At 62.7% G+C, this 10,822-nt stretch overlaps 1 protein-coding gene across 1 annotated transcript; it reads left to right on the plus strand.

The window, feature by feature from the left end:
* The first annotated feature begins 646 nt into the window (after positions 1 to 646).
* Positions 647 to 8,355, plus strand: MAP1S (microtubule associated protein 1S). Its single transcript, XM_057387645.1, has 6 exons — positions 647 to 815; positions 1,868 to 1,950; positions 2,091 to 2,231; positions 3,252 to 6,390; positions 6,471 to 6,688; positions 7,352 to 8,355. The coding sequence occupies exons 1-6, from the start codon at positions 662 to 664 to the stop codon at positions 7,505 to 7,507; spliced, it is 3,891 nt and encodes a 1,296-aa protein (XP_057243628.1). The 5' UTR covers positions 647 to 661; the 3' UTR covers positions 7,508 to 8,355.
* The last annotated feature ends 2,467 nt before the right edge of the window (positions 8,356 to 10,822 follow it).

Consider the following 10,822-nt stretch of genomic DNA (forward strand, 5'->3'; position numbering starts at 1 on the left):
CCTAAATTCCCAGGATTTGTGCTCCCAGATCCCCACGATCTACCCCCCTAAATTCCCAGGATTTGCCCCTTTTCCTGCCCCAGACCCCCAGAATTTACCCCAAATGTTGCAGGAACCCTCCCTCCCTGATTTAGGGATTTTGAGGGGTGGTCTCAGGCTGTGACATCAGAACATCCCAACGGGAACAGATCCCAAAACCACAAYGGGAGGGACATTTCCATCGTCCCCCCACTGAAACCTCACTGAAACCACCCCAAAACGGCCCCAAACCCTTGTGCAACCCCCGGCTGATTTCGCCATCCCCCACCAATTCTTTGGCCGTTATGGGGAGAGCCYGGAACCACCCAAAATTTTTGGGATCAGGCTCCCAAAAATCCCTCCTGGATGATTTCTAAAGGGTTGTTTGAGTTCTGCACCTGTCCCGGTGCTGACAGGTAACCCCGGCGTGTGCCAAATCTGTTTAATTATTTAATTAGGGCTGTTCCGTGCCCCGAGGGATCGGGATTTAGGATTTGGGATTGGTGAGTCACAGCACGAGGAGTTCACCTGTTGGGCAATTGTGGGTGTGACGGGAGCCAGGAGAGCTTGGGGATGCCCCAAAAAACACCTCAGAGCRGGATTTTGGGGGGGATTTTATAGGGATGGCCCCTACTGGGATATTATGGGTTTTGAGCCCACTCCCCCAATTTTTTTTGGGGTGTTTTTCACCTCAGGGATCCGCTCGTGGGACATCGACCTCACCTCGTGCAACCTGGACGAGCAGCTGAAGCTTTTCGTGTCCCGGCACTCGGCCACGTTCTCTAGCATCGTGAAAGGTGAAAAATGGGATAAAAACAGGGGAAAAATGGGGAAAAAGGGGGAAAAATCCTTCCCAGAAACYGAGGAAAGGTGGGAGGAGGGGGGGATTTCTCTCTGCCCGGATTTGTGGGAACAGGCCTGGCTTTGTGCCAGCCCACACACCCCAACCCCGTGATCCCCACGTGAGGAGCCGCTTCCTTCTCCATGGGATGGGATTTTCCATGGAGGGATGGAGTGGAAAAAATGGAGCTGGGGCTGCTCCAGTGCCTTTCCCCCACATCCAATCCCAGCTGGGTTCTCCATGGGTGTTTGTTAGAACCCCAAAACCCACCCTGGGAGCACTCAGGGTGTTTGGAGGGACAAAAGTGTCCCCAAACTGTCCCCTCGCCGCTCCCCGTGACAGGAAGGACACGGGAAATGGTGTCCCTTGACCCCTGCGGTGTCCGGCAGCGGGACGGTGCCTGTCCCTCTTCCGCCGGAAAAGCGGGCAGGCCCTGGCCCTGCCACCCCCACAGGGACAGGTTTGGGGTGGGTGGGTGTCACCTTTGGGGTCCCCACAGGTCAGAGGACCCTCCACCCCTGAGGGGACACATTGGGGCGGGTGGGGGTCACCTTTGGGGTCCCCACAGGTCAGAGGATCCTCCACCCCCACAGGGACACATTTGGGGTGGGTGGGCGTCACCCCTTGGGAACTCTCCACCCCTGAGGGGACACAATTGGGGTGGGTGGGTGTCACTTTTGGGGTCCCCACAGGTCAGAGGACCCTCCACCACCACGGGAATACATTTGGGGCGGGTAGATGTCACCTTTGGGGTCCCCATAGGTCAGAGGACCCTCCACCCCTGCAGGAATGCATTTGGGGTGGATGGGTATCACCTTTGGGGTCTCTCCACCTTTGCGGGGACACATTTGGGGTGGGTGGGTGTCACTCTTGGGGTCCCCACAGGTCAGAGGACACTTCATCATTGCAGGGAAACATTTGGGGTGGGTGTCACCCCTTGGGGACCCTCCACCCCCCCGAGGGGACACATTTAGGATGGGTGGGCGTCACCCTTTGGTGTCCCCACAGGTCAGAGGACCCTCCACCACCGCGGGGACGTGCTGGAGACCCTGGTGCTGCTGAACCCTTCGGACAAATCCCTGTGTGACGAGGTGAGCTGGGCGCTGACAGTGGCTCCATCCCTTTCTCCCCGCGTGTCCCCTCTGTCCCCACATGTCCCCTTTGTCCCCACGTGTCCCCTTTGTCCCCACGTGTCCCCTCTGTCCTCACGTCCCCTCTGTGCATCCCCCAGCTGCGGAACCTCATCACGGACGTGTCTCAGCACAAGCTGCTGGTGTTTGCCGGGCCCTGCGTGGAGGACACCGGGGAGCTGATGCTGCAGACCGGCTGCTTCTCCCTGCGGGATTTCATCCAGATCTTCACCGATAAGGAGGTGCGGGGCCGCGGGGAGGAGGCAGGAGCGGGGGATTTGGGGAGGAGGAGCTGGGAGTGGGGGATTTGGGGAGGAGGACCCGGGAGTGGGGGATTTGGGGAGGAGGAGCCGGGAGGAGCCGGGAGTGGGGTGGATTTGGGGAGGAGGAGCCAGGAATGGGGGATTTGAGAAGGAGGAGCTGGGAGTGGGGGATTTGGGAAGGAGGAGCCTGGAATGGGGGATTTGGGAAGGAGGAGCCGGGAGGAACGGGGAGCAGCCAGGAGCGGGATGGGATTTGGGAAGGAGGAGCCTGGAATGTAGGATTTGGCAAGGAGGAGCCAAGATTGGGGGATTTGGGAAGGAGGAGCCAGGAATAGGGGATTTGGGAAGGAGGAGCTGGGAATGGGGGATTTGGGAAGGAGGAGCTGGGAATGGGGGATTTGGGAAGGAGGAGCTGGGAATGGGGGATTTGGGAAGGAAGAACCAGGAATGGGGTGGGATTTGGGAAGGAGGAGCCATCTGAGCACATCTGGAGCCCTGTGGTTCCTCAAGAATTATTCTGCGTGCTCTCCCACCTCGCTGTGGGGTGCCTGCAAAGTGTGGGGCAAATCTTGTGGTGTGGGGTAGGGAAAGGGGCAAATCCTGGGAATTTATGAGAGTTGATTCTGGGGATCTGGGAGCACAAATCTTGGAAACCCTCAAGATAGATCCTGGGATTTTGGGGTGCAAATCSTGGGGGTGTTGGGRSGAAGATCCCAGGGGGTTTAAGGGGWGGGAAAGGGGCAGATCCTGKGASTTTAGGGGGGYAGATCCTYRCCTGCCAGGCCAGGGCTGCCACAGCTGGGGTGGGGGGATCAGGGAAGACCCCTTTTGGGAGCCTTCCACCCTGCAGGACCCTGCCCAGCAGCAGAGGGGGTTGGCACCCCAAAATCCCTCAAAAAGCARGCAGCAGGCGTGGATCCAATGGTTTCATGTGTCCCGTGGGTCCATCCCAGGGGGGTCAGGGGGTGCCCCTCCCTCCTTAAGCCCCGCTCTGTGCAGGTCGGGGACATCCTGAGCTCAGCTGACCCCTYGGCCAAGGCCAGGCTGACCATCAGCTGCCCCGATTTCGGCGAGTGGCGCCACTCGGGCCTGGAGCACCACAACCTGCAGGATTTCATCGAGCTGCGCTACAACCCCGSCTGCGTCCTGCCCGAGATGGAGGGGCTGGAGGAGTTCATGGAGTACCTGTCCGAGTCCCTGGAGCCCCAATCCCCCTTYGACCTCCTGGAGCCCCCCACCATGGTGGGCTTCCTGAAGCTCTCCAAGCCCTGCTGCTACATCTTCCCGGGCGGGAGAGGGGACTCGGCTTTCTTCGCCGTCAACGGCTTCAACGTGTTGGTCAACGGCGGATCCAACCCCAAATCGTCCTTCTGGAAGCTGGTGAGGCACCTGGACCGCATCGACTCCATCCTGGTGACGCACGCGGGCACCGACAGCCTGCCCGGCATCAACAGCCTGCTGCAGAGGAAGCTGGCCGAGCTGGAGGAGGATCCATCGCAGAGCTCRCAGGGCAACGGCGACTGGGCCAAGAATCTCATCTCGCCCGAGCTGGGCGTGGTGTTCCTCAACGCCTCCGAGAAGCTCAAGGACATCGAGGGCGACTCGCGGGTGCTGAAGAGCTGCGACGARGCGGCGCTGACCCTGCACTACCTGGACAGGCTGGGCATCCGGCCCAACCTGCTGGCCCGCGACGGTGGCCCCCGCGCCGAGCCCACCGTGCTCTTCCAGAAGATGGGAGTGGGCAGGTTGGACATGTACGTGCTCAACCCTGTGAAAGGCACCAAGGAGCTGGAGTTCCTGCTGCAGCAGTGGGCGGGGAACGGTTTCCCCAAGGAGCAGGAGCTGCCGCTGCAGTGCCTGACGTCGGTGTGCGTGCTGCTGGTGTGGCACCCCGTCAGCCGCTTCGACAAGATCATCCGGGTGCTGTTCCCCGGCTGCACGCCCCAGGCTCGGATCTTGGAAGGGCTGGAGAAGGTGAAGCACYTGGAGTTCCTCAAGCACCCGGTGGTCACCAAGAATGACCTGAAGGGGACGGCGCAGGCGGAGAAGGCGCCGAGGCAGAGGAGGGCRGAGAGCAAGGAGAGCCTCAAGTCGGGCTCCAAGCTGAGCTTGGTGGAGGCTGCGGCGCCGGCGCCGAAGGARAAGGCTCCAAAGGTGGAGAAGAAGGAGGTGAAGGCTGGCACCAAGGAGAAGCCAAAATCCTTGGGGGACGCTGCCAGAACGGGCTCAGAGGAGGAGAAAGCCAAGGAGGGTCGAGCCAAGCCGGACTCGGCGGCCGAGAAGGCCAAGGGCGACGCGAAGCTGAAGGTGACCAAGGAGAAAGCGGCGCCCAAGAAGGAGCCGGTTGCCAGGAAAGAGGAGAAGAAGCCACCCAAGAAGGACGAGGGCACYGAGGCCAAGAAGGAGGTGAAGGTGGTGAAGAAGGAGGCCAAGGCCGACACGCTGCGGAAGGACTTGAAGGACAGCAAGGCAGAGGTCAAGGCTCCGGCCAAGGTTCCAGCCCGGAAAACGCCGGTCCCGGAGAGCCGCAAAGCCCCGGGCAAGGCYGGCAGCATCAAGAAATCCACCCTGAAGAAGGAACCGGACAAACCCAAGGCTAAAACCGCCCGGAAGGAGCCCTCGGACGGCTCCAAATCGTCCTCCCCCGAGGAGATGCTGCCGGAGGCCGAGCGGGAGGGCGGCAGGAGGAGGAAGGAGGAATCCACGGACGAGGGCATCGCCACGGCCGACAGCGAGCTGGAGCCTTCATCCCTGGAGAACGGGGGCAACCGGCGCCCGGGGGTGCCAGGGGACTCATCCTGCTTGGAGAACGGCCTGGAGGAGCCCGACAGCCCCCAGCGGCTGCGCCACCCCGAGAGCAGCCCCCTGCGCGCCGTGTGCCCCCCRTCCCCGATGGCCAAGACCCCCAAGAGTGACCGCAGCGTCAACTTTGACCTGACGCCCACCGGGCTGCTCAACCACGGCCCCGAGGGCGGCGACGATCCCTGCGGCAGCTCCGAGGAGAAAACCCTGGAGATGATGTCCCCGGCCAGCTCGGGGCCGGCCAGTGCCGGCCACACGCCCTTCCACCAGAGCCCGGTGGAGGATGGCGCCGAGGAGCCGAGGAGCCGGCAGAGCGCGTGGCCGGCGGCCGGAGGGGGCAAAGCGGCTCAGGACGGCTCCGGCTCCGCGCCGGACAAGCAGGCAGGGTGCCTGTCCCTCAGCCCCTTCAAGGATGACGTCCCCGACGTGTCCCCCACCATCACYACGCCCTCGCTGCCGGCCGAGGTGGGCTCGCCGCACTCCACCGAGGTGGACGAGTCGCTGTCCGTGTCCTTCGAGCAGGTGCTGCCGCCGGTCAGCGAGTCCCCCCCGGACGAGGGCCGGCGCTCCCGCGGCTCCGGGGACGAGCCCGAGGCCACCAAGGGGGGGCTGTCGCTGCCGCTGCGGCCGTGCCACCACCCGCCCTGGGCCGACGGGGACGGCGCACCCCGGCCCGGCCGCCGCTCGGACTCGCCGCACGACGTGGACCTGTGCCTGGTGTCCCCCTGCGAGTTCGAGCACCCCAAATCCGAGCGGTCGCCCTCGGCCGCYGCCAGCCCGCGGGAGCTGTCGGACAGTGACCCGTCCCAGGAGCTGGCACCGCCCCGGGGCCGGCCGGGCGAGACCCCCCCCACCTCGGTCAGCGAGTCGCTGCCCACCCTGTCCGACTCGGACGTCCCTCCGGCCACCGAGGACTGCCCGTCCATCCTGGCCGACGGCATGGAGTCGGACGAGGACTCGGAGCGGCCGCCCCGYGCCGCGGCCAGAGCGTGTGACCCTCTGCCAGCCCCCCTGAAGGACCCCTGTCCCCTCCCTGCCCAGCCCGGAATCTGCATGGTGGACCCCGAGGCGCTGCCCCCCGGCCGCAGGGAGCCCCCCAAGCTGAAGAAGGCCCCGTCCCGGGTGGGCTCGGCGCCCGCCGCCCCCAAAGCCGAGCCCAACCGTGTCCCTGCCTCGGCCACCAAGGCCAGGCCTGCCACCAGCTCCGCCGGGGACAAAGCCAGGCCACCCCTTGGGGACAAGAAGGGCCCGTCCAGCGGGGACCCCCGTGCCCCCGGCAATGCCCGCAGCGCTGGAGCCCGGCCGGCGGCCGCAGCGGGCCGGGCATCACCCGCAGGTACGGGCGGGGAACAATGTGAGGGTGGCACTCCGGGGTCTCTGGGGACAGCTGTGACAGCGGTGTCCCTATCCTGGCAGGCACGAGGGCTGCGGGACCCCAGGGACCCCCGGTGTACGTGGACCTGGCGTACCTGCCCGGCTCCTGGAGCGCCCGCACCGTGGACGAGGAGTTTTTCCGGCGGATCCGCTCGCTGTGCTACGTGGTCAGCGGYGATGACCACCTGAAGGAGGGGGTGCTGCGGCCGCTGCTCGATGCCCTCCTCACGGGCAAGCACCAGTGGGGCATCGACATCCAGGTGAGCCCTGGTTTGGGGTGGGGAGGGTGGGGGTTGGCCCCTTTTCGGTGCTGGGGGTGACAAAGTGTCCTGGGTGACCCTTGGTGGTGTTTGAGGGATGACAAAGTGTCCTGGGTGACCCGTCCTGATATTTGAGGGGTGAGAAATTGTCCTGGGTGCCCCTTCTTGTTGCTGCAGGGGGGTGGCAGAGTGTCCTGGGTGCCTCTTTGTGGTGTCTGGGGGGTGACAAATTGTCCTGGGTGTCCCTTCGCAGCACTGGGGGTGGTGACAAGGCTTCCTGGGTGCCCCTTCCAAATATTTTGGGGGTGACAAAATCTCCTTGGTGCCCCTTGTTGGTGCTGGGGGGTGACAAATTGTCCTGGGTACCCCTTCCTGATATTTGGGGAGTGACAAGGGGTGGTGGCATCAGTCCCTTCTCAGTGCTAGGGGGTGACAAGGTGTCCTGGGTACCCATTCCTGGTGTTTTGAGGGGTGACAAATTGTCCTGGGTGCCCCTTCCCTGCACTGGGAGGTGACAAATTGTCCTGGGTGTCCCTTCTCAATATTTCAACGGTGACAAATTGTCCTGGGTGCCCCTTCCCAAAATCTGGGGGGTGACAAACTGTCCTGGGTGCCCCTTCCCAATGCTGTGGTGGTGACAGGGTGCCCTGGCCGTCCCCTCAGGTGACCCTGATCCCCACCTTCGACTCTCTGGTGATGCACGAGTGGTACCAGGAGACTCACGAGCGGCAGCAGGAGCTGGGCATCACCGTGCTGGGCAGCAACAGCACCGTGGCCATGCAGGACGAGACCTTCCCCGCCTGCAAGGTGGAGTTCTGAGCTGGGGGGCACAACCTGGGGGCCACCCCCACCCTGGGGCCACCCCCACCCTGTTGTTCCTCGTCTCTGAACCCCCCCAGCCCACCCTGGAGGCTCAGGGATGAGGGGACAGCAGGGGGGACGTGAGGCTGTGTCCCCTCACTCCGTGCCACCCCCCTGATGCCACGTGTGGTCCCCGCATGCCCACGCTCTGCACCCGCTGCCAGCCCGGGGAGGGGACAAGGGACCAGCTGGGGGTGCTTGGTTTGGGTTGGGGAGGGGGTGATGGGGTGTGCCCCCCACCCCACCCCGTTGAACAGGGTAAATTTTGGTGTTTTTTGTTGTTTTTTTCCATTTCTCGAACACTCCCAGCTCTCCTTTTGGGGTGGGGGGGACACAAAGTGGGGACAAACTCGGGGGTCCAATCCTTGAGGGGGTTGGGATTGGGGGGGTGTTCCTGTGGGGTGGGGCTTGGTGTTGTGTCTGCACCCCGAAAGTGATTGTGGATCCCCCAAAATGTGATTGTACCCTCCCCAAAAGTGACTGTACCCCCCCAAAAAAGTGACTGTACACTCCAGAAAATGACTGTACCCAAAAAAATTAATTTACCACTCAAAAAGTGACTTTACCCCTCCAAAAGTGACTGTACCCCCCTAAAAAAGTGACTGTACCACCCCAAAAAAGTGATTGTACTCCTCAAAAAGGTGACTGTAACCTTCAGAAAATGACTGTACCCCCAAAAAAGTGACTGTATCCCCCCAAAAAGTGACAATATCCCTCCAAAAAATGTCACTGTAACCCCAGAAAATGACTGTACCCCTCAGAAAAGTGACTGTATGCCTCAAAAAGTGACTGTATCCCCCCAAAAATGTGATTTTACCCCCCAAAAAAGTGACTGTACCCCCCAAAAAATGACTGTACCCCCAGAAAAGTGACTGTACCCCTCAAAAAAATGACTGTACCCAGCAAAAAAGTGACTTTACCCCCAAAAAGTGATTGTACCCCCCCCAAAAAATTGATTGTACCCCCCCTCCACGTGCAGCATCCCCTCCCCCAGGCTGAGCTGCACTGATGAATCCTCCCCCTCCCGAATTTTGGGGTGGGGGCTGAAGGAGGGCACCCCCCAGCCCCCCATTTTTTGGGGGGGAATGGAAAGCAGCCCCCCCACCCCTCTGAATTCCMAATCAAACCAATTTTTATGGGGTTTTATGAGCGGAGAGCGCCATGGGAGGGGTCAGGGTGGGGCTTGGGGAGGGGGGTTCAGAATGTGATGAACCCCTCCCCAAAATCCCAAATTTCCCCCCCTGGGATAAACACTAACCCGTTTTGTAGGAGGCTCCTCGATGGTTCTTTTTGTAATGACTTTTTAAGATTTAAAAAACAAGAAAAAAATAGAAAAGAAGACAAAAACCATGAAAACTGAAGAAACCAAACATTTTCTTTTTTCTTGTGGTTTTTTTTTGGGTGGGGGGGATTTATTTATCTTCACCCTCCTCCCCCCCCAAAATGCCCATGGAGGCTTTTACCTTTGATTGTATCGTCYTTCGTGTTTGGGGAGGGGGCACTGAATGTTTCACCTTTAGTGCTTTAAATATAATTTTTTTCTCAGCTGCAAGGTTTGGAGGTTTTAGGGGGGGTTTTTTGGGGTGGGTGGGGTGGCTGTGACCCTCTCCCCACACAAACACCCCCAACCCCCGCCCGTGGCCACCGGCACACTCCCCGTCTTGCACGCCACGTCCCCGTTTGGCAAATGTGTGGAAAACGAGCATTAAAGAGGATCATTCCCAGTGGATCTTTTTGTCTTTTTTTTTTTTTTAGGGGTGGGGGCGTCCCATGGATTTGGGGAGGGGGGAAAGGATGGGTTTGGCTCAGCTTTGGGATGCACAGGGAGGGGGAGTTTGGGGTTTTACCCTGAGGTGGGAAGGGATTTTTGGGATTTTTTTTGGGGGTGGGGGGTTCTGGGGTCGCCGTTGATGGTGGGAGAGGGGTCGGGAGATTTGGGGAGGGGTCCGGGGTGTCACCRTGGGGGGGTKGRGGGGGGGGATGCGCTGCGGTGCGGCAGCGCCGAGGCTGAGGATGGATGCGGGGTTGCCATGGCAACCGCATCCCCATCCCCATCGCTGCCAACCCCGCCGCCCCCGGCCCCACCGGCGGGAGGAGGGGGCTGCACCCGCTGCCTTCGGCCCCCGCAGCTTTTAGGGGGGATTTTGGGGGGGTTTGGAGCCTCCTCGGTGCTGCGGGGGGGTGTCGGAGTGTCCCCGTGTCCCCGTGCTGAGCCCCCACGCTGCGTGGCACAACCAGGGGACAAAACCCCCACAAAACCCACCCCGAACCTCCCTTTCTCACCCCAAATTCCCTTCCCAATCCTTTCCCCAGCCAATCCCAAACCTCCCGTTCCCCAAAATCTCTTCGTTCCCGGGCTCCGTGCTCCATCCTCTTTATTTTGGGGAGGGGGCTCCTCGGGCACTGCCGGGGAGGTTTTGGTGTCCCCGGGCTGTCCCTGTCCCCCCGCGCCCCTCTGAGCCCCCCATTCCGGTGCTGTGACTGGTCCCAGTGGCCGGGGGGCTCACAGCCGTGGGGAGGGGGCTCCTCCGCCATCGCCACCCCGGTGGTGGCTGCCACCACACGCGGGGACGCCGCGGGGACACAGAGGTGACAATGCCCGCGGTGGCAGCGCCAGCACAGACCCGATCCTGGGTGGAGCTGGGGAAGGGTCCCCACCTCACCGCCCGCTCCCTCCCCCTGCGCCCACCGGGGGTTGCGGCGGTGCCACCGGCTGGGCCTGGCGCTGCCACCCCGGCTCGGTGACACCTGCCAGGTGTCGCCGGGACAAAAGGCGGCGTAACCGAAGCCGCCGCGTGACGTCCCCGCCGTCCCAGCTCCGGTGGCGCCGCGCGTCCCCCGTCCCGGCGGGATGTTTGGTTAATTCCCGACGGGAATGTCCCCACCCCGTGCGGGATCCGTGCCCGCGGGGACGCTCCCGCAGCTGCGCCGGTGACAGCCGGAGCCGGGGCATGAGCTCAGCGCGGTGCGAGGCACCGGCTGGCACCGGCGGWGGAGGGAGGGAGGGAGGGGACARCCCGGGACCGCGGCTGCGGTGACAACCGGCGGGGTCGCGGCGGAGGGCGCGCTCGGGTGGGATCCGCTGCACCGGGAGCGGCGCGGCGAGCTCGGGGGGGCGGCAGAACCSGCAGGGGGGTGACAGCGAGGGGTCGGTGACAGCCGGAGGACAGCRRCAGCGMCAGCGCCAGGTCCCCGGTGGCGGCGGCTCCGATACCGCGCCGCATCTCCCCCCGCGCCGCTCCCGCCGCGATTTCGGGGCGGCGGCCGCTTTAA

Source organism: Malurus melanocephalus, unplaced genomic scaffold (genome assembly GCF_030028575.1).
Source record: "Malurus melanocephalus ecotype Western Australia unplaced genomic scaffold, MMel_1.1 scaffold_1281, whole genome shotgun sequence".
NCBI classification, from domain to species: Eukaryota; Metazoa; Chordata; class Aves; order Passeriformes; family Maluridae; genus Malurus; species Malurus melanocephalus.